General features: G+C 52.8%; 10 protein-coding genes and 2 non-coding genes across 12 annotated transcripts; 9 read left to right on the top strand and 3 right to left on the bottom strand.

The window, feature by feature from the left end:
• The first annotated feature begins 464 nt into the window (after positions 1-464).
• On the top strand, positions 465-1,698 carry C7974DRAFT_331677 (phosphatidylethanolamine-binding protein). The gene is made up of 2 exons (XM_046139102.1): positions 465-780; positions 828-1,698. Exons 1-2 carry the CDS (start codon positions 627-629, stop codon positions 1,424-1,426), a joined length of 753 nt encoding a protein of 250 aa, XP_045998668.1. The 5' UTR covers positions 465-626; the 3' UTR covers positions 1,427-1,698.
• C7974DRAFT_389534 (Adenylosuccinate synthetase) lies at positions 1,699-3,540 on the top strand. The gene is made up of 5 exons (XM_046141373.1): positions 1,699-2,260; positions 2,313-2,333; positions 2,384-2,547; positions 2,601-2,851; positions 2,903-3,540. Exons 1-5 carry the CDS (start codon positions 1,882-1,884, stop codon positions 3,354-3,356), a joined length of 1,269 nt encoding a protein of 422 aa, XP_045998669.1. The 5' UTR covers positions 1,699-1,881; the 3' UTR covers positions 3,357-3,540.
• Positions 3,541-3,571: 31 nt separating this feature from the next.
• Positions 3,572-4,745, top strand: C7974DRAFT_389537 (glutathione transferase omega-1). The gene is made up of 3 exons (XM_046141374.1): positions 3,572-3,827; positions 3,875-4,184; positions 4,234-4,745. Exons 1-3 carry the CDS (start codon positions 3,627-3,629, stop codon positions 4,665-4,667), a joined length of 945 nt encoding a protein of 314 aa, XP_045998670.1. The 5' UTR covers positions 3,572-3,626; the 3' UTR covers positions 4,668-4,745.
• Positions 4,746-5,391: 646 nt separating this feature from the next.
• Positions 5,392-5,474, top strand: C7974DRAFT_t47. Its single transcript has one exon. It is a non-coding gene; the product is annotated as a tRNA-Asp (tRNA).
• A 1,078-nt stretch (positions 5,475-6,552) lies between these two features.
• On the bottom strand, positions 6,553-7,554 carry C7974DRAFT_374141 (uncharacterized protein; the record flags this gene model as incomplete). Its single annotated transcript, XM_046140143.1, has 3 exons — positions 6,553-6,722; positions 6,781-7,414; positions 7,471-7,554. The coding sequence occupies 3 exons, from the start codon at positions 7,552-7,554 to the stop codon at positions 6,553-6,555; spliced, it is 888 nt and encodes a 295-aa protein (XP_045998671.1).
• Positions 7,555-8,749: 1,195 nt separating this feature from the next.
• Positions 8,750-9,889, bottom strand: C7974DRAFT_389542 (glutathione S-transferase-like protein). The gene has a single exon (XM_046141375.1). It carries the CDS (start codon positions 9,561-9,563, stop codon positions 8,808-8,810), a length of 756 nt encoding a protein of 251 aa, XP_045998672.1. The 5' UTR covers positions 9,564-9,889; the 3' UTR covers positions 8,750-8,807.
• Positions 9,890-10,432: 543 nt separating this feature from the next.
• Positions 10,433-11,644, top strand: C7974DRAFT_410929 (uncharacterized protein; the record flags this gene model as incomplete). The annotated part of the gene is made up of 1 exon (XM_046143514.1): positions 10,433-11,644. The coding sequence occupies one exon, from the start codon at positions 10,433-10,435 to the stop codon at positions 11,642-11,644; it is 1,212 nt and encodes a 403-aa protein (XP_045998673.1).
• Positions 11,645-12,127: 483 nt separating this feature from the next.
• On the top strand, positions 12,128-13,719 carry C7974DRAFT_389546 (Ca2+ regulator and membrane fusion protein Fig1-domain-containing protein). The gene is made up of 3 exons (XM_046141376.1): positions 12,128-12,524; positions 12,573-12,641; positions 12,692-13,719. Exons 1-3 carry the CDS (start codon positions 12,491-12,493, stop codon positions 13,396-13,398), a joined length of 810 nt encoding a protein of 269 aa, XP_045998674.1. The 5' UTR covers positions 12,128-12,490; the 3' UTR covers positions 13,399-13,719.
• A 364-nt stretch (positions 13,720-14,083) lies between these two features.
• On the top strand, positions 14,084-15,926 carry C7974DRAFT_389548 (serine hydroxymethyltransferase). Its single transcript, XM_046141377.1, has 3 exons — positions 14,084-14,225; positions 14,278-14,328; positions 14,378-15,926. The coding sequence occupies exons 1-3, from the start codon at positions 14,190-14,192 to the stop codon at positions 15,704-15,706; spliced, it is 1,416 nt and encodes a 471-aa protein (XP_045998675.1). The 5' UTR covers positions 14,084-14,189; the 3' UTR covers positions 15,707-15,926.
• A 316-nt stretch (positions 15,927-16,242) lies between these two features.
• On the top strand, positions 16,243-16,315 carry C7974DRAFT_t48. Its single transcript has one exon. It is a non-coding gene; the product is annotated as a tRNA-Lys (tRNA).
• A 2,695-nt stretch (positions 16,316-19,010) lies between these two features.
• Positions 19,011-23,489, bottom strand: C7974DRAFT_141527 (uncharacterized protein). Its single transcript, XM_046135601.1, has 4 exons — positions 23,097-23,489; positions 22,052-23,049; positions 20,234-22,006; positions 19,011-20,188 (listed from the first exon to the last, which is right to left on the bottom strand). The coding sequence occupies exons 1-4, from the start codon at positions 23,184-23,186 to the stop codon at positions 19,249-19,251; spliced, it is 3,801 nt and encodes a 1,266-aa protein (XP_045998676.1). The 5' UTR covers positions 23,187-23,489; the 3' UTR covers positions 19,011-19,248.
• A 107-nt stretch (positions 23,490-23,596) lies between these two features.
• Positions 23,597-25,148, top strand: C7974DRAFT_141549 (uncharacterized protein). The gene has a single exon (XM_046135603.1). The coding sequence runs from the start codon at positions 23,650-23,652 to the stop codon at positions 24,970-24,972; it is 1,323 nt and encodes a 440-aa protein (XP_045998677.1). The 5' UTR covers positions 23,597-23,649; the 3' UTR covers positions 24,973-25,148.
• The last annotated feature ends 221 nt before the right edge of the window (positions 25,149-25,369 follow it).

A 25,369-nucleotide genomic window follows, 5' to 3' on the forward strand; every position in this document is an offset into this window, starting at 1 on the left:
GTGATGCGGCAAAGCTGTAGATAATCCTACATCATCATAGCAGACTCGCTGATGGGGATCATGGTCAGATCAAGACTCAAAGTAGCGCTGTACACTGCCGAACGCTTCGTACGCAGTATTTGCAGTTAAGTCGGAGTTCCGCAACAATGCTGCCTACCTATGTAATGCACGCCCGTAGACAGATGAGCTGGGTCAGTGGTACGCTCCAGTTGCCCACGTAGTGCTCATACCTATTACATTGTGTGTGAAACCCTCAGATCTGTAGAACACTAACAACCGTAGTCAGTGGCGGTTGATGGAAGCGGTGATGGGACGATCTTAACGAAGGTCGAGACGCAAACCGAGGTGCCAGCCAATGACCGTACGTATGATCATCTGCCAATAATGACGCACGCTAACCAGGAGCAGCCTCGATAACATGATTTGGGACCTGGCGATCGCGACATGGTGTTAGAAAACGGTTTCGGTGCCCGGGCAGGCTTGGAGTACGTCACGGAAGCCCCGGAATTAAAAACCCCGGGCTTAAGGCCACAGGCCTGGCACTTGATTCTCACACACTTTGGATAAATAAGTAGCTACCTCTGCCTGCTAAGCAAGCAAGATAGTCGTCATTTTCGATATCCAATATGTTCGGTACAACGATTCTGACTATCGCTGCTGCGTTGGGCCTTGCGTCAGCGCAAACAGGGCCCGGCTTCCCTGTCCCTGCTAGAACAAGTCTCATTGTCAGCTTTGGCAACAACACCATCTCGCCTGCTGGAGAGCTGATTCCACGCCCTGGTATGTTTGTACGTCTGCAAAAATGAGCGTTCTAACCTATCATGTAGAAACCGTGAACCCTCCCAACATCAGCACGCCAGTGTGGTGGGCATCGTCTGATCCCAACGATCCAACTCCACCTCGCGGAGTCCTTCTTATTGTGGATCTCGACGTTCCGCGCAATGGCTCTCGTGTCGAACTCGTGCATTGGGTTGCGACAAACGTGACACTAGGATTCTCTTCGTCGAACTCGACGCCGCTTATCATCCCCAACGGGCCTGTACCTTACCTACAGCCCTCCCCTCCCGTGGGCGATGTGCCACACTCATACAACGTCGTCGTCTTCCAGCAGCCTGCCAACTTTTCTATTCCGGCGCAATACAGCAACCTCACGAATCAGCGGCTTCCATTCAACGTGAGCCAGTTTGTCCTCGATACCGGCCTGGGTCAACCGGTTGCTGGCAGTTACTTTCAGGTTCAGAACTTGACTGGCACGGCTACGACTACCTTTCCACCAGCACGAACACCGACATCAACAAGTGGTGGTGATGGAAGCTCTCCGGCGCCGTTTCCGGGTGCCGCGACACAAGTGAAGGGTGAGACGGCACTGTGGGTGGGTGCATATACTGCGCTGATCGCCAGTTTTGCTGCTGTCGCTTTTTGGTAGCTCATAACAACAGTATGCAACGATAATGTCCATAATTTGAAGAGCTTCTGCTTCAGTACACAAATGTCCCACCACGTGCATTGCTGATGTCACTGGATGATTCGTTAGCGTGCGAGATTGCGACAGTCCGGGATCGCACTACCCCGCTGCCTGGTGGGGGCATGAGAGTCAACTGCGAGCAACAAACATCAATTGCGCGTCAAGATGCAGTCGCACGCGTTATTAGAGAAGATGTCCATAGATACAATGAGTAAATGAACAGCTCCTGTTTGAGCTACAACAACCCCCGATTCATCTCATCGACGTTTGCGTCGTGACTACTTTACCCTTACGCGCAAATCTTCTGATTGGACCAACTAACTAACGAAAAGTTGCAGGCGGCCAAGTCTGTTATATCTCCACGGCCGCCGCACCCAAACGCTTCCTGTCTCTTGTCACATCCTCTTCCACCGAACATGTCTACGACGGTCGTCCTCGGCGCCCAATGGGGCGACGAAGGCAAAGGCAAGCTCGCCGACATCCTCGCCAACGAATCGCAACTCTGCTGCCGCGCTCAGGGCGGTAACAACGCCGGACACACCATCGTCGCCAATGGTGTCACATACGACTTCCACATCCTTCCCTCCGGCCTCGTCAACCCGAACTGCATCAACGTCGTCGGTAGCGGTTGCGTTGTTCACGTGCCCAGCTTCTTCAAGGAGTTGGAGGCTTTGGACAAGCACGGCCTGGACACCAAGGACAGGATATACATCTCTGATAGAGCACACGTCGTCTTCGATGTCCATCAATTGGTGGACGGCCTTGAGGAAGTGGAGCTTGGTGGAGGAAACATTGGTGCGGACCTTGCATGAAAAAACAGGGAGAAGTGCTGACAGTTTACTTTCAGGTACCACTAGGAAGGGTATTGGTCAGTATTGAGTCATCGTGATAAGGGACTCGGGTACTAATGCCTTATAGGCCCAGCATACAGCTCCAAGATGACCAGGAGCGGTCTCCGCATGTGCGACCTGTTCGACGAGGAGGTCTTCGAGAAGAAGCTTCGCCGTGTCGCAGCTGGCTACCAGAAGCGCTTTGGTGACCTGCTGAAGTACGATGTCGAGGAGGAGATCGCAAAATACAAGGTAGGGGAGGCACACTTTGACACCGGCGTGAACCACGAACTGACAAGCCTTAGGAACTCCGCCCGAAGATTGCTCCTTATGTCGTCGATCAGGTGCCCCTTCTGCAGTCAGCGAAGGAGAAGAACGCAAAGATCCTCGTTGAGGGTGCAAACGCTCTCATGCTGGACATTGACTACGGCACATATCCTTTCGTTACGTCCTCTAACACAGGCCTTGGTGGTGTCATCACTGGTCTTACTCTGGGCTGGCGCTCAATCAAGGATGTCATTGGTGTTGTCAAGGCATACACTACCCGTGTCGGATCGTGAGTTCATCATACCACGTGTAATGAGTGTGAAAAGCTAACGTGTTCCAGTGGCCCCTTCCCCACCGAGCAACTGAACGAAGTCGGTGAGAGACTCCAACAGATCGGCCACGAAGTCGGTGTCACAACTGGTCGCAAGCGTCGCTGCGGTTGGCTCGATCTCGTTGTCCTCAAGCACTCCCACGCTTGCAACGACTACACCTCTCTCAACCTTACCAAGCTGGATGTGCTTGATGACTTTGATGAGCTCAAGATCGCGACATCATACTCGCACAAGGGTCAGAAGCTTGACGGCTTCCCATCGAACCCTGATGTACTGGCTGAGGTAGAGGTTCACTACGAGACTTTGCCTGGATGGAAGAAGCCTACTACTGGCGCAAAGAGCTACTACGACCTGCCCAGCAATGCGAGGTCGTACATCGAGTACATTGAAAAGTTCATCGGTGTTAAGGTAAAGTGGGTTGGTGTTGGACCTGCGCGTGATCACATGGTCGTCCGATCGTGATCCGCGAGATGGGACCACAGGCGGCAAGCCTTTCTCAATTTCCTTCTGTTTCCATACATGCGCATTTGCCAAAACCAACCCAGCGGTTCTGGTTTGGACAAGAAAAGCCTGAAGGTGTTCATTCTGGAGAGCTTCGGGTATTATAGACGTACATACAAATACATTTGTGCATTCATCACACTTACACATGATCGACAACACCAAAAGTGGGGTGGGACTGTAACTACCCCGCTTTCGTCATCGAAGCAATGCATCATAGGATGATTGGTCATGTATGGCACTGTACAGAATGACGCCTTGTTTATATATCTCTCGTACTCGTTCTTAGAGCAGCGAATCTCCCACTCAAAACGGCCTGATAGCAATCCACACCCACCCTATCGAAAATCAACTGCCACCGTTATGGGCAAAGACCATCCAGATGCAAACCTCCACCCTGAGGCGACCGGACTGGCAACGAAGATAGTGCAGGCCAGTCTGATAGATGTGGTTTTATAGCGCAAGCTGATAGTTTACAGGCACACTCCGCAGAGAACGACTTGAAGCTCTACTCAGGATGGTTCTGTCCCTTCGTCCAGCGAGTCTGGATTGCACTGGAAGAAAAGGGCATTGATTACCAGTATATCGAAGTGAACCCATACCACAAGCCACAGTCACTCTTGGATCTGAATCCGCGCGGCCTTGTACCTACGTTGCAATACCAGGGCAAGCCTCTTTACGAGAGCACAGTACTTTGCGAATTTCTCGAAGAAGCGTATCCAAGCCACACACCGAAGCTGTTGCCTGATGATCCCTACCTACGCGCACGCACTAGGATCTGGACCGATTGTAGGCCTCAAGGCTCTCCGTAAATTACAGTCCTTGCTGACAATTGCAGACGTCGGCTCCCGCATCATTCCCGCCTACCACCGCTTTCTGCAGCACCAGGGCGAAGACGGCCTCAAAGACAAGCAAACGGAGTTTCTCAACCATCTCAAGGAATTCACCAGTGAAATGGATCCCGAGGGACCTTTCTTCCTTGGTCAAGAATTCTCCCTAATTGATATTGTGATTGCTCCCTGGGCCAACCGACTCTGGGTGTTTGATCACTTCAAAGGCGGATCGGGCATCCCCGAAGAGGGTCAGGGCGGAAATTTCGAGGAGGTTTGGAAGCGCTGGAGGAAGTGGTTGAGTGCAGTAGAGAGCAGGCGGAGTGTCAAGGAGACATTGAGCGACAGAGAACATTATTTGCCGATATACGGGAGATACGCCAGAGATGAAGCGCAGAGCGAAGCGGCGAAGGCTATTAGGGCAGGTAGAGGCATTCCTTGAGTGTCGAACGATATGCGAAAAATAATTATACTCAATCTTGATCCTGAGGTGACTTGACGCACCAGAAAACGATGGTGGATGGCTCTCACGTTCCAGGAAAAACGACGGATAAGCGACTTCCAAACTAACCAACTTCAACACGGAACTTGCAGCTATTATGATACGTAAAGTCAAAACTTGGTTAGTAATTACCTATTCTGTAGGTAACAAAATGTGCTATAGAGTTTTCTTACGTGGTGGAATCCTTGGCTTACGTCCCTAGTCCGCCGTTCGCCCTGCAACGTGAGAGGAGGGTAGCGGAGATGAGGGAATAATTTCAGCCATCCTACCGATAAGATACTAACGGTTTGTTCTTGCTTCTCGTCGTCGACGACTTTTGGACTCCGTGTGGTAGATAAGATTGGATGAAGCTACTTCTCGCATGGTACCAGCCGGCAGCTCTCCGCCTTAACCTAGAGCATTTAAACCCCACCCCTAGCAAAATTGCTCCTTTAGCATGATTTGCTGGGCTGATCAAGGCGCTTTACGACCCCGCAGTCCCGTCTACGCTTCCTGGTCCGCCTAAGCTCAAAGCACCCATCTCAGCCCGACTCCAAGGAATAAGGATATGAACATCAAATTTTGCCACACTTTCATCAAGCAAACACCATCTGCTTATGTCAGCAATATCTTCGATGGGTAAGTTTGTGTTCATCACCATCTGCTCAACGTGTCCTAACACACATCCAGTCTAGTGGTCATGATTTCCGCTTGTCAGTGTGTCATCACAACGAGCGCGGGAGACCGGGGTTCGATTCCCCGTCGGAGAGTCATCATAAATCATCTTTTTTTCGATGTGCGGTTGTGCTAAGCGCCCTAGGGTGTAGATGTGCCGCGTCGACTTTTTGCTCGGCAACCAACCAATGGAAAACTCTAAAACTTAGCCAGGGTTTTGAGAGGCATGCAAGGAATGTTCCTGCTGAATTTGAGCAATATTGGTCCTCGTAGTGCTGAGATCTGAGTTGAGGCTTGTTGCGTTCGGCGGTTGGCGTCTCTTAGCGAGGCGGACTCTCAAGTTTCAGAAAAGACGGCGGATACAACCGTAAGCTTACCAACTTTACAGAACACATAACTTGTAGCTACTATGATACCTAACGCTAGGATTTAGTTAAGAGTTACTATTGTTGTAGGTAAAAAGGCTTTCTATGGAGTTTTTTAGTATTTTCCCTGCTTTGCTGTCGTGTGGTGTACTTCATATCCTTAACCCACCGTTTATTCTGCAACACGAGAGGTAGACTGTAGAAAAGTCGACTCCAATCAACAAAACTACTCTTGAACACGGACGTAACTCAGGGTTTGCGCTCCGCAGAGTAGGAAGTACCCCAAAGAAACAAAAACAGTGTTTGAGGTAGGCCGTGAGTATTGGCGAGAGCTCTGTTTCCGACTGGTTTACCCCTTGTTCCCCTTTCCCCCCCTAATAAAAGCTTCATCTCCGTTGCTAGATAATTGCGCGATCGCAATTATCGACTGTTTCTCTGCGATGGTTGTATGATCATCATCATTTCCTTTGCATCGACTGACTAGTTCGTCCGGTCAACCTTGACGCAGGCGACCGATCTCAGCTCATGGAGGCTCCTCGCATGGGGGCAACGCAAGAAATCGCTGTGTAGCCCAGATGCTCAGCCAAGGTGGTGGCCTTGACTCCATATCGTATAGATTAGAATCTCGGATGAGTCAGTGATGAGAATCGTTTTAGTACTCTACTCACAATTTATTGGTTGACTACAACATTTACCGCGAGCATGTGAGAATTTAAAGTACACGTTTTAAAGTACACGTTTATCCCAGGATGAAACGAAAAGTATAGACACAGCACTTTGATGGTTCCCACTCGCACAAAATCTTATCAAGTCTGTACAGACTTCAAGGTGGCAATCTTCTCTTCCTCGTTATTGTCATACGTCCTCCCCATACGTCCTTTACTGTGTGAGAGCTTCCCCGTCGCTCTGACAAGAGGGTTGACCCATGCCTTCTTTCCATCGGAGCCAGTCACCTCTTTGCTTGTCGCACCGAGACCTGAGTCGCAAGATGTTAGTTTACACGTCTTCGTTCTTCGGGCTTCAATGTTACTCACCGACGGGCGCGTAGTTGATGTAAACGCCTTCCCAACTCTTCTTCGGACAGGAAAACACCTCGTGCATAATGCCGATATGTGGGATATCCTTGGCTACCTTCCTCCACCACTGCATTGTCTTGCTATGCATTGGGCCGTGGGCATAGTCATGCAGATATTGCTCGTTCCCGAAGTACAGGATCGACATGAATTCACTTGAAGTGCTGTTGTCGCCAGCATTCAGCCAGTTTGACGACCCAAGGTATCCATACGTTGTAGCGTCGTCCGACAGTTGTGAAACCATGGCAGTAAACTCGTCGCCGACTTCCTTGAATCCCGACCCAAGCATACCAAGAGGGTGGTTGGAGATGACACCAAGAATGATTGCACATACTGTAGAATCAGCAGCCTTATCCTGTGTACCTTTCTCGTCCGGGAATACAGGAGTAGTGTGGCCTGCGACGACATTCTTCATGCGCGGGTTTGGCACAAGCCCAGTCAGGGTACATGCTGTGTAGGCGAGTTTGTATCCGAGGAACAGGAAGACTGGGAGAACAGTGACGATGTTGCGGTACGGTAGCAAGGCATATGCAGCAGCTTGTATAACGGCGCCAATCGAGAGCCATGTGGATATGCTGAACTGATCGCGAATCATCTGCTCTACGCGTTAGCTCAAGACTTTTGGTCGTAATTCGTCACATTAGTACTGACCGCCAGGGATGCATTTAATGGTCTCTTCCTTGATTGATCCTTGGGCCTCGTAGCGAAGGCATTGTAAATCGGTTGAAATGCCATGGCGAGGGTTTCCGAAACTGCCAAACTCCTGAGTTCTGTTGTTCTGAGGTGGAAAAGTGCAGACCCACAGGTATAAGGAGAAGCTTTATATGTGGATCTGCAGCGGGCCTATCTAATCGTTTGGGCTACACCGTTAACACTAAGCCTTCAGCTCCACACGACGTGTTGTGGCTGTCGTTGTGAAGCCGTTCCCGTGACGTGGGCCTAAAGGCGGAGCCAATGGTAAGCACTATGTAGAAATCTCACTGCTAAATCACTAATACACCGAGCCTGTCACAATTGCTGACACCAGGCGATCGCACACGTCGCTGGTACGGCCGAGAACCGTCTATGAGCAGGAGGCGAGCGGAGTTGGTGTCATGACCAAGGTATCGGCCGCAAAGGTCTGGAAGGTCAACGTAATTGGATGACAAGATTTGTAGACTGAGAGCTGAGAAATGGCTCGCTAGCGTTATTTCCAGCATAGCTGTGTGGCTGTCTACCTGAGTGCACGTCGCACAACAGTCCACAGGCTGCAAGTTGATTAGAAACCGTCATCGCCTTTGATGCCTTGGCGTTGTCCGGACATTCGGCGAAGGGTTGGCCCCACACCCGTACACGGAAGCGGAGGCGGAGGTGAGGTTTGCCCGAAGATGACGGTCCAACTGCAGCTTACTCCGTGGTGCGGATGCTGATGTCTAGCCGCGAACGGGCTGGCGCGGAAGAGCTTGCAATTTTGCTCATGATTCGCACACAACAGGCGTGATTATCTTAGCTCTAAGCATGCTAATGTAGTCATTGGCCGACGTTTCTTAGATATGTATACATTGTATTTTACTATCCCTTCATCAACAACATCCGTTATGGTCTAGGTAAGCTCAATCATCACCCCTCTTCAACAACACCATCTAACATTTAAAAGTGGCTAGGATACATCGCTCTCATAGCAAGCGCCGATGTGGCCGGGGTTCGATTCCCCGTGACGGAAGCATCTTTTTGCCCTCTTTTTGCACTTTCCGGGGCATCTGGAGTGGTCGGACGGACGTGAAGGGTGCTACACGATGTCACGAATCTTTTTTTTGGGCACTACGCGGACATCCGCATCCTTTGCGTGGACGCTGTAAAGATATCATCTTCTTGCGAAAAAGTTGTCTCGTACACAACACTTTCTTTTTCCGAATGTTCACGAGCAGCTTACAATTCGAAAAATCATAGATGCACAGAAAATTACTCTCTTCTTTTCTCTGAACCGTAACATGAAATTAGACTTCCATCTAAATGTGACTCTTCTTCTTCCAGAAGTCAGACTTCACTCCACCGGCCTGGATCAAGGTCTTCTCTGGCGGCTCAGCGCCCAAGAGCAACTTCATCTCAGGGTCTCCTTTCTCCATAGCTCTCTGATACGCAGGTCTGTCCCCAATGTCTTTCAAGTACCTTACAATATTGGGGTAGTCCTTGAAGCTCACGAGCGGGCCAAAGTATCGTTTCGACGTGAGAGAATAGACAGTCATGATATCCGCAACGGTGAAGTCGTCTCCAGCCAGCCACGTATGATCTTTGAGCCACTCATCCATAACCTTGAGGGTATCCTGCAGCCCGGCCATCGAGAACTTCTGCGCTGCGTTGCCCTGGGGAATCTGGCCGATTTCGAAGAAGGTGAAGCGGTTCATGAGCGCTTGCAAGGTGCCATTCGAGAAGTGATACCAGTAGATGAAGTCGGCATATCCCGGCTCACCATATGATTTTGCCAGTTTCTTTTCGAGGTTTTGGCTCCCAAGCTCTCCGGCCGCGTTCTTCGCGAGGATGTAGTCGCATATCGCCGCGCTTTCTGACAGTGTGATGCCGGCCTCGGAGTCTTCAATGAACGGTGCTTTGCCAGTGGAGTTACCAGGCACGTTTTTCAGAGACTCGGGCGCTGCAATTGGCGCGCGGGTGTGGTGCACAATTTCATAGTCGATTGCGAGCTCCTCACAGAGAAAGAGGATGCGCTCGCTCTGTGAGATGCCGAGGTGATGGACAGTTAGGACCATGTTGCTGGAATTGCTGTTGTTGTATTTCCTGTGACTTGGGACCAGTATTGCAATCGTCTTAAGGCCTGAGTGTTAACAACTTTCAAACTTGTCAATTATCTCCACGCAGTTACCGGGCTCGACTACCTAGGTACACTCTGAATAGCATGACGTCAGTCGCCGAATCAACGCTTCCGGAGCTGAGCAGCTCCATGTTGACCTCGGTAAGTATTGTGTAGTGATCTCTTCTGCTCAGTCCGTACTTGCTGTAAGATGACTGCCTCGCCTTGTCTTGAATATGTGGGTCGAATATAGCTATGTACTCGTCGACTGTAGCGATGTTCCGGAGGTCGATAGCTGGGTCCTTGTTGGATTAAGCGCTAGCGCTGTTATGTAATTCCATGTCGTGTACTCCCCTTCCCTAGATTACCTGCCCAAGCAACCACTTGATATCAACAACATCAGTCACTGGACTTAAAACTATTGACTAACATATCGGAATCCTATGCATCCCATGAGCTCGCAATATCCATAGGAGTACGTCTTGTCTGCTCTTGTCGGCGAACGCCGATACTTTCGCCCCCAGCCATAGAGAATGGCGCTTGATCTGAACGTATTTCACCCTGCAAAATTTGTCTAGAGCCCAGCTGTAGCTGCATCCTGCAAGAGAGCAGAGTACCTACTGCAGCGGCTACTTCCTGGCTCGCACGCTGCCGACCGGGCGATGGCCGGAGATGCAAGCGCGGAATCTGATGCTGATAAGGATTTCGGCAGCATCCGCGTCCACCACCAACAGTAAATGCCACCATAGTGAAGGCAACTTGACAGATAAGTATTGAGCGACCGCAGTCAACGGATCCATCACAAACACCAGAAACTCACAGATCATAATGTCGTCAATACAGATTACACCAGTTGCTCACCCTGCCAATTCACGCCGCAGCATTGGCGCTACTGCTACCAACCTCGATGTCAACAACCTGACTGAAGACGACTGGAAGGTCATCCACAATGGATTGTACACACACTCAGTTTTGGTTTTGAAAGACCAGGCTCACGCCACACCAAAGGCGCAGTTCGAACTTACACAGCGTTTCGACCCGTCATGCTCGGGCTATGGACATGGCAAGACGCTGGATGCAAAGCGCAGCATCCTGCACCCAGATCTCAAGACAATTCCGCATCAGCCTCAAGTGCAAGTGATCGGCAACGGCTTCGTGAAGGACTTTGAGGGACTCAAGGACATTACGCTGAAGCATCCGCATCACAAAACCTTCCACAAGACTACGGTCCCCGAGGCTGAGGATTTGGACTTCACGCGTTTTTACCGCTGGCACATCGACGCGGCGCTTTACGACCTGCAGCCACCGCGGGTGACCTCTCTTATGGCGGTCAAAGTACCTAAGGGGCGAACGCAGACGCTTCGCTACGATGATGGTACTGGAGACGAACTGCAGGTCCCGCTAGGCACGACTGCGTTCGTGTCTGGATATACGATGTACGATATTCTATCCGAGAGCGACAAGGAGTTTGCCCGCACGACCAAGGTTGAATATGCAGCGCACCCCTACATTTGGATGTCGCCGGCAAAGTCAAGGTCGACAGGTTTAGGGCTGGAGTCGGACGGCTTGGAGCTGGCCGCAAGCGAGCTGCCGCCGGTTGACGAGTCGAAAATCCTTCGGCTGCCAATGTGCTGGAAGAATCCGTTGACTGGCAAGCTCGCCCTCCAGATTCATCCCTCTGCAGTGCGCAGGCTGCACTTGGGGAACGGTTCCGTGATTGATGATCTGAAAGAGGTGCGAGACATCGTCTATCGACTGCAGCGACCAGGTATTGCGCCAGAATTGGTGTACTGCCACGACTGGGAGGAAGGTGATTTGGTTCTGTTCAACAACCAGGGTACGATTCACAGTGTTGTTGGTGCATTCGCGCCCGACGAGGTCCGCATATTCAGGCAGTGTAACCTGGCAAGCAATGCTCCCCCGGAAGGCCCAGACCGTGGTTCGCACGAGGCGTGGATGCAACCCCTCCGCACGTACGCGCCTGAAAAGAGCACGGAAGCCGCTGACAACGCATGGATGAAACCAATGCGCGCGTATTAGTACAACCAGCTATAGCAATATGATACCCAACCTGTTATTGACCCGTCCGTGCTCGTCGTGATTTTCGTGGACCGTGCTGAGGACGCCTTGACCGGTAGAGGGGCGAGGCGAATTTCGTGAGGCTGCCGCTGTGGGACTGTGAATCTGCGGAGTCCATGGCTCCACCAGCCACACTTCGCATCACCTCATCTACAAGCGTTCAAGGTGGATGACGGTGGAGAACGTGCAAAGTCTCGCTGTCCTCAGGGTCTGTTCAGCTGGCGGTCTGCGCAATCTTAACTCTGGCGCTGCCACGTTGCACGCGAAAAGCAGGAGGCTGGGACGCATCACCACGGGAGCCAACTTTGGCGCGGCCCTGCAGGAACAGGCCTGATTCTCCTCTAAAGGTATCCCCCGGGTGGGGATGATTGGCTGGTCCCTGTTGTGACGCGGGCTAGGATGACGTTGGTACGACTGCGTTGCCCGTTGTTACGCGCTAAGTAAACATGCCAGCCACCTCTTACTGTAGACCCGCCTCCTCCCCAGCCTCATGCATTTTGAGACAGCATAGTACTCGGTATCTGCAAGCGCGCGCAAGACACACTCTAAGCTATCCACTCTCGAACATTCCTCACATCATCGGGATTCTAACATTCCTACCCAGACTGCAAGAGCTCCCCACACGTGGTAGTCGAGAACATTGAAGCGACCCACGTACCGCACCTAAACACCGGCGAACATTCCTGGGACGGCAACAACGCTCGCGCAGACTCATCTGAGTGCATTCCATCGACCATCTTACCCGGCCCTCAGGGCGCAGGGTCAACTGTTGCGCAATAGGCACATTTTGCAAGGGACACAGAAAACATGGCGAACCTCAGATTTGCGGTCAGCATGCAACGTGGGTAGTCGCCGGCTTTGAAGATGGAATGTAGACTGACGACAATAGGGCTGATACCGTTTCTCGGTTTCCACCACATACTCATGATCTTGATAGCCATCGCTATCATCCTACTATGTAAGCCAAAACGCGAAAAACGCGCGCGACCGTACACTGACGTGACGCAGCACTACTACTGGCAGGATGCTCCTCCACATCGCCGCTCATTCCCGGCATCTTCCTCATCTCGCTCTGGTACGAGAAGTACACACCCACATACTCGACCGAGCAAGTCGACCCTGGCGTCACCCAGGCCATCGCAAACATTGTCAGTAACGCACAGCTCGGTGTGCGCGTTGGATACTTTGGCATTTGCATCAACCGCGATGGCGGTGGCTACATCTGCTCCAACAACGCGACCGCGCTCGTCACCAACTTGTCCATCGATCAAGACCCGCTCAATCTTGTCTGGGTCGCCGCAACCTTCAAGGATGCCGTCGTTTTCCCCTATCTCCTCATTGTCGCCATCATTCTCGCCTTTTTCACGTTCATTCTGCTCGCAACCTTCCCGGGGTGGCACGAGGAGAGGGACCAGAACACAGGCTCTGATGTCGATGTCAAGCCGTTCCCATCGAGGCCCGTGTCTCAGGTCGCTCTTGCGCTCATCTTCATCTCGTCGATCTTCGTCCTCGTCTCCGTACTGTGGCAGCACACAGCATCTGTCGCTGCAGCAACAATCGCGCAAGATCTAGGGAACGGGAGTGTCAAATCCGGCGTCGGCACCTCAGCCATGGTATTAGGATGGTTTAGCTTCGTACTGCTCATAATAGTGACCATCGGGTTGCTCGTTATGATTATCAGTATTGTTGTTCTCGACCGCCTGACCGACGACTAAGCGTGTTGCGGTGGCCACCCATTTTCTACGGAGAAGTAATGATAGAGGGACGATTTTGCCCGCCTTGTATTTTTCGCCGAGTGTACTTGGCTTTCGACTACATACCCTTTTTGGCGACGCGACGATTCTGTTTCCAGAACGATTTTTGCATATTAGGCGTTGGGCGGACTTTTGTTTGGCTTTGGCATCGCGAGACAAGCGCAGAGTAAGACCAGACGATGACACGAATGACGGAAGGGACGCATTGATGGGATGTATTTATGTAGTAAACGACAGAACAAGACGGAAATGTCGTAAAGATCAATGAACTTCTCTTCAACTCAATACTAGTTCGATTTGCACGTGAATCGCGTCTAACCACTCATACTGGTGAAGTCATTGATGCATCCGGAAAATCCTCGCAGACGAAACGCGGGGAAGGTGCTCGACACCAGAGCTGCATGCAAGTCGAGCGTTCGCACCGCAAACAGGAAAGCAACCCATGAGGCGCAAACAATGACAAGCGACAGCTCCGACGAGCCTCAATATTCCTGGAAATGAGGATGTTCGATCCCTACTGAGAAATCGGAGTCCGATGACCGGCTGCGATGGACAGGTGAAGCGGGGCACCTTGCCTAAATAGGCGTAGTTCGAGATGCCCCTCGCAAAAAAGTTGAGGGCGCGGCGTGTGGCACGAGGTTTTATCCATCCAGTACTCTGGCAAGGCTTACTTAAAACCTCTCGTCTTCGCTCTTCATCTCTCTTCATCCTTTTCGCCCCCAATCCTTTCTCCCCCCATCAATTGTTCCAACATGTCTAACTACGCGCTCCCCAAGTCCCACCAGGACGTATGTTTCCCCGCACGTGTATGGACAATGGATGAATACTGACTCATGACAGCTCATGGAGAAGTCCCTGGTGGACACTGACCAGGAGGTTGCTCAGATCATGGTGCGTAAAGCTTCGTTTTGGTATATGCACAGTCGCTAATAATCTGTAGGAACGCGAGATCCAGCGTCAGCGCGAGTCCATCCTCCTCATTGCCTCCGAGAATGTCACATCCCGCGCCGTCTTCGATGCGCTTGGTTCGCCTATGTCGAACAAGTACTCGGAGGGCTACCCCGGTGCCCGCTACTACGGCGGCAACGAGCACATCGACGCCATCGAGCTGCTCTGCCAGAAGCGCGCCCTCGAGGCGTTCGGCCTTGACAGCGAGAAGTGGGGCGTCAACGTCCAGTGCTTGTCCGGCTCCCCTGCCAACCTCCAGGTCTACCAGGCCATCATGAGGCCTCACGAGAGGCTCATGGGTCTTGACCTGCCCCACGGCGGTCACTTGTCCCACGGCTACCAGACCCCCCAGAGGAAGATCTCTGCCGTTTCCACATACTTCGAGACCTTCCCCTACCGCGTCAACCTCGACACTGGCCTCATCGACTACGACCAGCTCGAGCAGAACGCCCTGATGTACCGCCCCAAGGTCCTGGTTGCCGGTACCTCGGCCTACTGCCGTGAGATTGATTACGCTCGCATGCGCCAGATTGCCGACAAGGTTGGCTGCTACCTCATGATGGATATGGCCCATATCTCTGGTCTCGTCGCTGCTGGTGTCAACAAGTCGCCCTTCCCCTACTGCGACATCGTTACCACGACCACCCACAAGTCGCTCCGTGGTCCCCGTGGTGCCATGATCTTCTTCCGCAAGGGCGTCCGCAGCACCGACGCGAAGAGCGGCAAGCAGACCCTCTACGATCTTGAGGGCCCCATCAACTTCTCTGTCTTCCCCGGTCACCAGGGTGGACCCCACAACCACACCATCACCGCGCTCGCCGTTGCCCTCAAGCAGGCTCAGACCGAGGACTTCAAGCTGTACCAGCAGCAGGTCGTCAAGAACGCCAAGCAGCTCGAGAACACCTTCACCGAGCTCGGCTTCAAGCTCGTCACTGACGGTACCGACAACCACATGGTCTTGATCGACCTTAAGCAGTGGGCCCTTGACGGTGCTCGTGTCGAGGCCGTTCTCGAGCAGGTCAACATTGCCTGCAACAAGAACACCACTCCTGGTGACAAGTCTGCTCTTACCCCCATGGGTATCCGCATTGGTGCCCCTGCCATGACCTCGCGTGGTCTCGGCGAGAAGGACTTTGAGAAGATTGCTCACTACATTGACACTGTCATCAAGCTGTGCAAGAAGATCCAGTCCGAGCTCCCCAAGGAGGCCAACAAGCTCAAGGACTTCAAGGCCAAGGTCACCTCTGGCGAGGTTGAGGAGATCGCGAGCCTCAAGAAGGAGATCGCTGCCTGGGCCGTCACCTTCCCTCTCCCCATCTAAGTCTCCGACGTGCAGACTTGGTAATGTGTGTTCTTGCATGGCGTACGACGGCGTTTTCAACAAAAAGGATGCGCATCGGTTGATTGAATATTCAACATCTCGCGCAATTTGTGTTCATGATAGGATGACGGTGTGATACTCCCTGTTTATGTAGAATGAAGCCGACACGGCATGATCGGTGCTTAACCAGCGATCAGACGAATGAAAACTATTGACATAACTTCGCTGAATGGCTGAGGCGTGAGTGTTGCGGTATGGAAGATCCTGTGTTCGAGCGCCTTGACAATTGATGTATGACGAATGCTGGCAGCGAGACATCGTGTGGCCATCAGAGCTTTCGGCGCGACGATCCGGTGCCGACATCCGAAGCTCGGCGGAGAAGAGTCCAGCTACCCGACATTCGCCGGTTCTCACCCACAGTGCCCAACTCTCGCTTTCCTGGTGATAGCACGGTGCCGATAGAACACGCGTTTGCCTCAGAATTTACTGTATACATAAATTTCAAAAATGTGGTATACTTCATCAAGCAACAGCAAGCCCGGCTGGCACAATCGGTAGCGCGTGAGACTCTTAATCTCAAGGTTGAGGGTTCGAGCCCCTCGTCGGGCTTAACAGCATTCTTTTTGCCTTTGCAGCTTGCCCGTAGCTGTCGTGGTCGTCGAGATATCGGCTGTTGAAGGTGGCCGTTTTTTGGTAGGCCGGGGGTCCGTGCGCGTGTGAAATAGCCGAGCGATCGGTTCCCCCACGTGGGAGGCATGCGGCAATCACGTGCATGCACAAAACGGTCACATCGCCTCAGATGAGGACGAACAAAGATACATTCTTGCCAATGATAAACCAAAGTAGGCTGCAAATTCTAGCAAGTTCTGTGATGCCTATATTACATTGCGCGATACACTCAGGATGGTGATAGGAACCTTTAACGGTGGCAAAGATGCTCGATTGAAGGGCAAGAAGGCCGCCACTCATGACAATGGGCCTCTACACAAGGCCAAAGCCAACGAAACCTAGAATCTTGATTCTCAAACTAAATTGGATCCCTCCAAGCGCCAGATAAAGAGGAAGCAGAGCAGGCTAAGTACACCGTTGTATTGAACGAAGGCAAGCGTCTAGCTACTTCTGCTGGCTCCGCTGATGCCTTGATATCTTCAGCTGCTCCTAAGCCTCCTTTGAACTCTGTTCCCAGCCCTATCAACCCGGAGACTACAGATTCAGACGCCATGGACCTTGGCGATGCTCTCGACCCCATTGTCAACCCACCTGATGAGAAGAACATCATGGATTCTGTATCATGGAGCAATGAAACTGCGGCCGATCCGAATACGGCAAAGGGCTCTAGCGATGTGGGCTCCACGGATACTCCGCGCGAGACATCTTCTACCTTGAACTAACGCTCTTTGTTTTCGGGATCTGTGGCTTGCGAATCTGAAGCTGACCTCAAATTCGTGTCTGGATGGTTCTGCTCTGGGTCCAACACCAGATCTCCAGGCGGCGCCGCAACAGTTTCAGGCTTTTCACTGCTTTCAGACCCGATGAAAGAATCCGAATCTTCCGAATCTGGAATTTTTCTTGAATTCATGCCTGGACTGTTCTGTCCTAGGTTCATCACCGGAACTGCGGGGTGCGCTGCAGTTTGAGACTCCTCCATACTCTCATGTTTGGTTGGCAAGTCCATAGGTCGCCACTCTGCATGCTGTCTCAAGCTTATCCCTGAGTCGTTCTGCTGCTGATCTGCACCAATGATAGATCCTGCTGCTGCTGCTGCTGCATGGGGTTCTGAACTCACTGCAGGAAGTTCCGCAATTACCACAGACGGACCAGGAGGTTCCGCAATTGCCACAGGAGGACCTGAAGTTGCCTTAGGAGAGTTTAGAGCTGGTACGGAAGCGTTTGGATCCGCTCTGACGAAGTCTGTCACTGCAATAATAGCAACTGCAAGTAACTCCAAATTCGCTACGTCTGATTGTGAGTCGGCGCGGCCAAGTGTGCCCGAGATATGCGATGGCGACCTTAGCCTTCTGTCATATCGAGAAGATTCATTTCGACGAGATGGCGGTGATCTCCGCCTCCTGTCATCTCGCGGAGACTCACGTCGACGAGGTGATGGTGATCTCGACCTTCTGTCGTCTCGTGGAGAACGATACCGACGAGGCGATGGCGATTGACCACCTCTGTAGCTGGACATGTGTGTCGAGTAACTCCCGTAATCCCTTGGCGAAGGAGAACGTCGAGGCTGATAATGCGGACGATAGTGGTGGTCCAGCCGCCCGACGAAAGCCTGCTGACTCTCGCTTCCTATCGCCGGTGCTGCACCATTGCGCAACGCTATGCGTTGACGCCTGCTAGGCTTGTTGCGGGGACGATGCGACATCACTGTAAAACAGTGAAAGAAGAGAAGATGAAGATTGATGAGGAACGTTTCGCTATTCCGAAAAGCCTCAAACCAATTCTACCACGTACGTAATACGCTTAAGAACCAGCGACAACTGCGTACAGAATACGCGAGAAGTCCTACCCAACACTCAATGAAGAGGTCGAGGTTGGCCTGCACAAGTACAGTCCAATCGCTACACAGGGGTCAGCCAATGCAGGGTCTCAGTGCAAAGCAGTGTGAGACGAAGAAGCAGAAGTGAGCAGAGCCCTGAGAGCTATTGATATGCGACGCTGCTAGCTTGCGTGCCAAGACAGGTAGTCAATAGTCGAATGGCAAGAGAGAGTGACACATTTGGAAGGCAGGAGAGGGACGACACGACTTGACGGCAAGCGAGAGTGACACAACTTAATGCAACGAAATTCCAGATCGGATGGATTTCAACGCTCACGAAATGTGTTGTAGTGGTACGCACAAAATTCTGGACCGCGAAGTAGCTGCTGTCCGGTCGAAGCCAGGTAAAATACCTGAACGGGAGTAGCGGCCGTCCCGAACGCCGTTTTGAACACACAACTCGGCAATGGAAGTGCCTGACCAGATCTGATCTCTAAAGGTAGTCACTAGAAATGGAGCGATTTCGCCATATGCCCGTATTGTCGCACTGTTGAAGCCTCTCCAGCGTTGCAACATTAGCATCGCTATGCTCCGGAAACCAATCGAAGCGTTAGTTGAGTAGCGACCTGACGTCAAAATTTCATCAGGTACAAACGCGTTGATGCCATTGCTTGGGATACTTGGTAGGCAATCGTGGCCCGCTAGAGATCTTCACCTGAGGAGAAGACTCGGGGCGATCTCCTGCGTTATTCGGGTGAGGCCGAACTTGCACTCCAGAGTCAGACACACGGATTGAGAAGGTGTGTAAATGCGTTATCTCGCACGTGGCGGCGAACGACACTTCGAGGAGGTGCGAGGGAAGGTAGAAGAGTCTGCCTTCCGAGCGCCGTGTGTTTTTGCGGTTCGTCTCTGCTTTCGCCTTGGAGGTTGCTGCACATTATACATTCTTTACTTCTTCGATTGGACTTCTGCCACAGTGCTGACTGCCTCCAGCCTGCGTCGTATCCAACGCGTTCCTCAATCCTATATACATGCCATGAGCGGCTTCCTGTCCACGCTACTCATCACCGACCATGCCTTCGCGCTCTCGACAAACAACGCAGCCGCGCCCAATCGCGCTCTTGATGACGTGCGCATGCGCGACCTTTGCGCCAACGCTCCTGCTCCACCTGCCGTCGCTTTCCAGCGCATCGTTCGCGAGTTGCTGCTGCAAGGTTGCTGCGACACTAGCGCTGGCACTTGTCTTCGGCAGCAAGCAGCTGAGATGGAAAACGTGGCCGCACGCAAACCCGACTAGTGTGTCGCGGGACTTGGGCAGAGGGAGTTCCATAACTTCTTCCTCCTCAGCGGTGGGGAGGGTGAATGCTTCGCGACAGCCCGTGCAGTGGCCTGCGGGTGCTTCCACGGACGGATCTTCTGCTGGAGCAGGGTCGGCTACAGGCGCTTGGTTTATTGACGCAGCAGCGGTGGTATTGCCGCTGAGCACCTTTGCTGCAAGTTTGGGGTCGACTCCCTTGGGCCGTATGTCGACCTCTTTGCGTTTGGAGACTCCGTTCTGTGCGCCAGGCAATTCCTCGTGCACACTGTCTTCTTCATCACAGGGTATGACCTCAAACTTGACAGCCCGCTTCTGTCCCGCGCGGAGAGTGTCCATACCCGCCGCGACTTCACCGCGCAGCACTCTGGCTACGCCCTCGGATATCGAATGCTGGATCTCGTATTCGCGGACCATGCGGCCAATGCCGTCTCTGAGGCCTTCAATCTCAAGACCCTCGGGGATACGGCGAACGAGCTGAATGGGATCGATAGCTGTACCGACTTCTGCCAGCAAGCCTCTGATGAACTGCGGCTTATCCATCGAGTAGTCGAGAAGGTCGTTCCACAGATCTGGATCATCTTGCTCCTTTGCGAACGATATTGCGAAGCTGACATCGGAGAGCTTCTCGATGATCAGGTACAAGGCGCGCTTAGTCTGGCCGGTCTTCGAGAGTATGTGTCTAGCGTTGTCAGCATGGGCAACTTGTATCAGACTCAGGACTTACACAAGCTCTGGGATGTACTCCCTGGTCTCACAGATAGCCGTGGCCTTGCTGAGATCGAAGCTCTGCGACTTGCGGAGGAACTCCATTAACAATGGGCGATCGTATTCAGCGAACAGCTCAACCATGAGGTCAGAGAAGCCCTCGGCCACGATCTTGCCGTCTGCAGCCAAGCGGTCTTCAGCAACGCGTTCTTTTGCTGTCCTGGCCTTGCGCTCGTGCAATTCTGGCTTCCATAGACGTCGAAGGTAGAAGAACAAGAACGGCTGGAACGAGTCTCTCTTCTTGCTTTCTCGAAGCTGTGTGACGACCTCATCAGCCAGAATGGTTCCACGACATCCTTCTTCGACCAGCACCTCGATAGTCTCCGACGATGCTTCTTCCAGGTCTTCCAGTGGTGCGGACGCCATCTGCTCTCTCGATACGCGCAGTAGTAGAAACCCGGGAATATCGTCCCTGACAGCCTCGACGAGATGGAACTCGCGAATAATGCTCATAGCAGCATCGGCGTTCTGCAGGCGAATATAGCAGCGCAGTGCCTCGCGCTGGCGGCCACTCGCAAGGTACAGCTTCGCAAGACCATCTTGCAGTATCCGCCAGTCTCGGCCGTGTTCGTTGCCCTCGACAGAGTCTTCGGTTACATCTCCGGCGTTCAGTTTGGCTTTGATAGCTTCGATCACGCTGTTGATGTCGAAGAGATCCGGATCCCATGCCTCGAGCAGGTGCTTGAATCTGATCCGGTCATTGATGATGTAGTGCCCGAGAATGACCTCGTACACCATAGATGGAAGCGGTGGCTGCAGCTGCTTGGTTGGGATATAAGGAGAGATTTCGTCAAAGTGGTTCGTTTGCGCAAACTTCCACACCCAGTGCTCCCATCTCGTGGAGGTGCCTAGGACTCGGCCGGCAACCTTACCAGCCCCATTCCAGTTGCCTGCGTTTACTAACTGCTGCACCCAGAGGTCACCAACACGTCGCTTCTCCTTCTCAACAGCCGTGTTTTGATTTGCTCTTGCAGCAGAAACCGTATCTTGTGAATCAGTCTCGTCGGCGAAGAAATCCTGCAGGCTTCCTTGCTTTAAGACAGGTGTGCCAGCTGGCGAGTTCTCCGCCACGGATTGGCTGGCAGAGCTGACAACTTCCGGGTGGTCCTCTAGAAGCTCCCATGCATCTTTGTAGTTCTCGTGCTCTAGTTCCCAGTTGAAGTGATCTGTCAGGTCTCGCTTGATGGCCAACACACAGTCGTACGGACTGTGGATGAAGACTTTGAGGCCTGCGGTCGCAGCGTTTGGATGGACTGGCGTCTGTCGTCCACGAGCTAGTAGAGATGGCACAGTACCACTCGCAGATGACAGAGATGATGGCTTTGACTCTGAACCTATCGGTATGTTGAGAACACTGGCGCCGGAACTGAACATCCTCGTTGCACTGACACCGGCATCCCAAATACCTCCTCCGATAGCCTCGAGTGCGCTCTTCTGTGCAGGTGTCATGGCCTTGGGATGCGGTATGTATAAAGTTCCTAGGTGATAGTCGGCTGCTGAAAGCGTTTCGTATCTGCTGACTGTCAAAGAGTCGACTTCGACTTCCTCTTGGGTGACAGCGTCGATGAGCTTGAGCTCAGGAGATAGGCCATTCGCGCGCCGGTGCATGCCGCGGCGTGGAGTCGTTTCGACGGGGTTGTCATCGTCATCATGTGTACGATATGCAAGAACGAGAAGTAGGGAAGGGGTATAAAGCGAGATGCCAGAAACAATACAATCGTCAAACTTGAGACTAGTAAATGTTAGTCATGATCGCCCCAGATGACGAATAACTTACTGATGAGGAACTTCGATGCTGCCAGGAGACCTTTCGCCAGTCCTGCCATTACCGAAGACTTCTCCAGGAACAACATGAATGATCCACGCGGCATCTCCCCATCCTACGACCAATTTCTCGACCTTTTCTACCTTGGGCCCCTTGCCTGACTTATGCCTTCGGTGGTGAGGCAGAGTGGCGTCATCCTTGTTCTCCCGATGGCTGTTCATGCTCATGATAGCATCATCGTCTGACTCCAGTGACTCATCGTCGACCCAGTCTACTCTTGCTTTCCACAGAGCTGCCATATCTTGCCAGACACGGCGATTAGGTTTCCCAACGAAGCCTATCCTCTTCCATGCTAGTTCAGAGTCTGCGCTGTCGAGGAACAGGTTCGTGCGCATGAACCTGATGCCTTCTTCGTTGACCCATACCACGTACTTCCCAGACAACGACCATTTGATCGTACTGATGGAGCCTTCTCCCGAGTGCAGGATCGTGTCTCGACCGGTGTTTCCTCCAAGACCTATTGCTCCAAGCCATCCTTGCGCTGCTTGAGATGCCGAGCTCGTGTTTGCGGTTGCGCGGGTACCTATTGGGCCGCCGCTTGTCAGGATCAGTTCGCCAGCCAAACCTCCCGAGAGATATGAGCGATCGTTCTTGTAGTCTGGCGATAGTGCGACAGCCTGGATCGGACGGGCGAAATTGCGCAGAGTGACGTCTTTCGGGTCGATCAAGGAGGACACGCAAACGTGGCCATCTATAGATGCTGATGCGATGTAGATCTGATTTGAAGGGGTATTGGGAACTGGATTTTGCTGGGGCCTGCGAGGGTCGCGGCCAGGCTGCGGTGTGGTTTTTCGTGGCGCATCGACCTCTGGCGCTCTGGTGGGCGAGCCGATTTGATTCACGAATGACTGCGTGCGCGGGAGTGGTGAGACGGAAAGTGCGGTGACCGAGGCCGAGGGGTGGGCGTTGTATGTGCGCAGTATCTGGAACGATGGGATGGCGAGGGTGTGCTGGTGATGTTAGAAGGTATTTATGTTGCCGTGATGTACAGACTCACGATATTGCCATTGTGTGTGCCAACGATCTGTGTAGAGCTCAGTATACGGGTTGCGACACGCAGCTCTCGAGGAGCCCGAGCTATAACCATACCATCTTGTCACCAGCCACCAGGAAAGAGCTTGTCGCGTCGCCATTGCGATATACAGGACCGAGACTGCTCGTCAAACGGCTGTACTTGAGCTTGGGCTCTTCGTCTGCTTCGTCGTCCTCATCGTCATCGTCCTCGGCGCCATGCGTGTCGACGTGCTGGGCGGCATCTCTGCTGTTGCCAGCTCCATCCCTTGTCACCGCCTGCTGGTCATCGTCGGTCGGATCCGCAGCCATGCTGGCGACATGGGCATGAGCTGCGGTGGGCGTGGGGAGTTGCGAAGCTTAGATCGTGAGGTGTAGCTTGACGTGACGTGCGTAGGCCCAATGCGCTGTGGCTGGACCCTCGGAGCCGTGCAGGGATCTTCGCAGGCTCCACCGAAACTCTTTTGACGGCACAAGCACTGGCCTCCACCATTCGCCATGACCATTGAGCGTCCGAATACGGTATCACGTCGCCGGCGATGGCATTCTACGCGTCGAACGCGCCTTCCGCCTTGATACGAACCGCTGCAAGGTGTACACAACGAACGTCTCAAACATTAAATCACCTGCCGTTGCGTCTGACCCCAGCACGAGCATTCTCCGTCAATGCGTCACTCCGGAAAAAGCAGGAGGATGTGAATGGCAAAACCGAGGCGCCGAAACACGCGCCACGAAAGACTGCGGGGAAGACATCCTCGCTACGCAGTGTTGCTGTCGAAGCACAACGATCACGAACATTTGTCAAGTCGCGTGGCCGAACACGCTTCATCGACCCAGATGCCGAAACCAAAACAGTGACCGCGTACTGCGCCGCCGAGACATACAACATCGCCATCGCCGCAAACCTTGTCAAAGCCCAAGGCTACGAGCTCGATCCTTTCCAGACCGGACTCTACCCACAAGTGCTCCACATACAGACCAGCGACCGACCGTCTGAGGTCAAAGACTTCCAACAGGGCGACATCTTCATCTTCCCCTCTGGCACAGTCGTCACATGGAACGTCCGCGAACGGGAGGCTCTGAAGCTTGTGCAGCAGATCTTGCCTGCCGCAGCAGAGGGCTCACACCTCGAGCTTCTCGAGACCGAAGACCTCGACTACCTGGAGGATAGTTCACGCGAGAGCAGCGAAGTCGTTGGTGACACAATCGTATTGGGAACAAAGCCCGAGCAGGGTCCTGATTCTTCCATCGCAACACCAACTGATTCTGGTCCTGCATCGCCGGAGGTTGACACGGTCCTTGCTAAGATTGCGTTCTCGTCTGGTCTGGCACGGTCTACGAAGCTTGCTGTCCTTGAAACGCTCCTATCAAACTACCAACACTCGACTCGCGAGATTCCCAACATGCTCGCTGCAAAGCACACCCGCTCGCCCTTCACACGCTCCTTCATACTCCGAAAGACTGGCGAACTGCTTTCCATACGGGCGCAGCTAAACCTCTATTCAGAGCTCACAGACAGCATGCCAGACCTGTTCTGGGACTCGCGGCATGAGCTGGGGCTGGGTGGCTACTACGACGACGTCGGCCGCGCTTTGGACGTCGGGGTCAGAATCAAGGTACTGAACGAAAAGATCGGCTTCGCGCAAGAGATTGCAAGCGTGCTGCGCGAACAGCTGAGCGAGAAGCATGGATTGAGACTGGAATGGGCAATCATCGCGCTCATTGCTGTTGAAGTGGTACTAGAGTTTTGGAGACACTATGAGGAGAGAAGGGAAAGAGACGATCCGGCAAGTACGCAGGCATTGCTGAGAGCATATCTGGAGCGACTAGCCAGGGAAGAGGTGAGACCGAAAGCCTTATGACGGTAGCGAAATCGTCGTCCATTATGATACCCCACTCAGCAATGTAAAACAACTGTTCAGACGATACGACTATGAGGAGACCCGAGCGATCAAGAGTGTTGCATCCTGAAAGGTTGTGGTCAGAGGTGACAGTGCTTTTCAAATCAAAATCCTTCGTGCAAAAGTACTACAGTGAATAGTTTGGAGACCAGCGTCAGGAGCCACCGCAGACATCCAGAGTCTCACAAGCATTGCACCTTGACGAGTCGTCGATAAGGCACCCTACCAAATGAGTCTATCTTGAACGCGTCTGGACGTGAAGTTGAAGGCAAACGAACAGCAAATTTCGACACACAGAACTCGTTTACGCAACATGCGTGATCTCACTATGAGGGACTCTGTTGGAGTTGACTTGATG

Source organism: Boeremia exigua, assembly GCF_020726555.1.
Source record: "Boeremia exigua strain MPI-SDFR-AT-0100 chromosome Unknown C7974scaffold_4, whole genome shotgun sequence".
Taxonomy (NCBI): Eukaryota; Fungi; Ascomycota; class Dothideomycetes; order Pleosporales; family Didymellaceae; genus Boeremia; species Boeremia exigua.

Coding starts and splice junctions, on each gene's coding strand:
- C7974DRAFT_389534 (XM_046141373.1), top strand. CDS start 1,882: ATGTCTACGACGGTCGTCCTCGGCGCCCAATGGGGCGACGAAGGCAAA. Junction 2,261..2,312: donor GCTTGGTGGAGGAAACATTG/GTGCGGACCTTG, acceptor GTTTACTTTCAG/GTACCACTAGGAAGGGTATT. Junction 2,334..2,383: donor TACCACTAGGAAGGGTATTG/GTCAGTATTGAG, acceptor AATGCCTTATAG/GCCCAGCATACAGCTCCAAG.
- C7974DRAFT_141527 (XM_046135601.1), bottom strand. CDS start 23,186: ATGGTTATAGCTCGGGCTCCTCGAGAGCTGCGTGTCGCAACCCGTATA. Junction 22,007..22,051: donor AGCATCGAAGTTCCTCATCA/GTAAGTTATTCG, acceptor AACATTTACTAG/TCTCAAGTTTGACGATTGTA. Junction 20,189..20,233: donor GAGTACATCCCAGAGCTTGT/GTAAGTCCTGAG, acceptor TGACAACGCTAG/ACACATACTCTCGAAGACCG.
- C7974DRAFT_389546 (XM_046141376.1), top strand. CDS start 12,491: ATGGCGAACCTCAGATTTGCGGTCAGCATGCAAC. Junction 12,525..12,572: donor ATTTGCGGTCAGCATGCAAC/GTGGGTAGTCGC, acceptor TGACGACAATAG/GGCTGATACCGTTTCTCGGT. Junction 12,642..12,691: donor CATCGCTATCATCCTACTAT/GTAAGCCAAAAC, acceptor GACGTGACGCAG/CACTACTACTGGCAGGATGC.
- C7974DRAFT_389542 (XM_046141375.1), bottom strand. CDS start 9,563: ATGGTCCTAACTGTCCATCACCTCGGCATCTCACAGAGCGAGCGCATC.
- C7974DRAFT_331677 (XM_046139102.1), top strand. CDS start 627: ATGTTCGGTACAACGATTCTGACTATCGCTGCTGCGTTGGGCCTTGCG. Junction 781..827: donor AGAGCTGATTCCACGCCCTG/GTATGTTTGTAC, acceptor CCTATCATGTAG/AAACCGTGAACCCTCCCAAC.
- C7974DRAFT_389548 (XM_046141377.1), top strand. CDS start 14,190: ATGTCTAACTACGCGCTCCCCAAGTCCCACCAGGAC. Junction 14,226..14,277: donor TCCCCAAGTCCCACCAGGAC/GTATGTTTCCCC, acceptor GACTCATGACAG/CTCATGGAGAAGTCCCTGGT. Junction 14,329..14,377: donor AGGAGGTTGCTCAGATCATG/GTGCGTAAAGCT, acceptor AATAATCTGTAG/GAACGCGAGATCCAGCGTCA.
- C7974DRAFT_141549 (XM_046135603.1), top strand. CDS start 23,650: ATGGCATTCTACGCGTCGAACGCGCCTTCCGCCTTGATACGAACCGCT.
- C7974DRAFT_389537 (XM_046141374.1), top strand. CDS start 3,627: ATGTATGGCACTGTACAGAATGACGCCTTGTTTATATATCTCTCGTAC. Junction 3,828..3,874: donor TGGCAACGAAGATAGTGCAG/GCCAGTCTGATA, acceptor GATAGTTTACAG/GCACACTCCGCAGAGAACGA. Junction 4,185..4,233: donor CACTAGGATCTGGACCGATT/GTAGGCCTCAAG, acceptor TGACAATTGCAG/ACGTCGGCTCCCGCATCATT.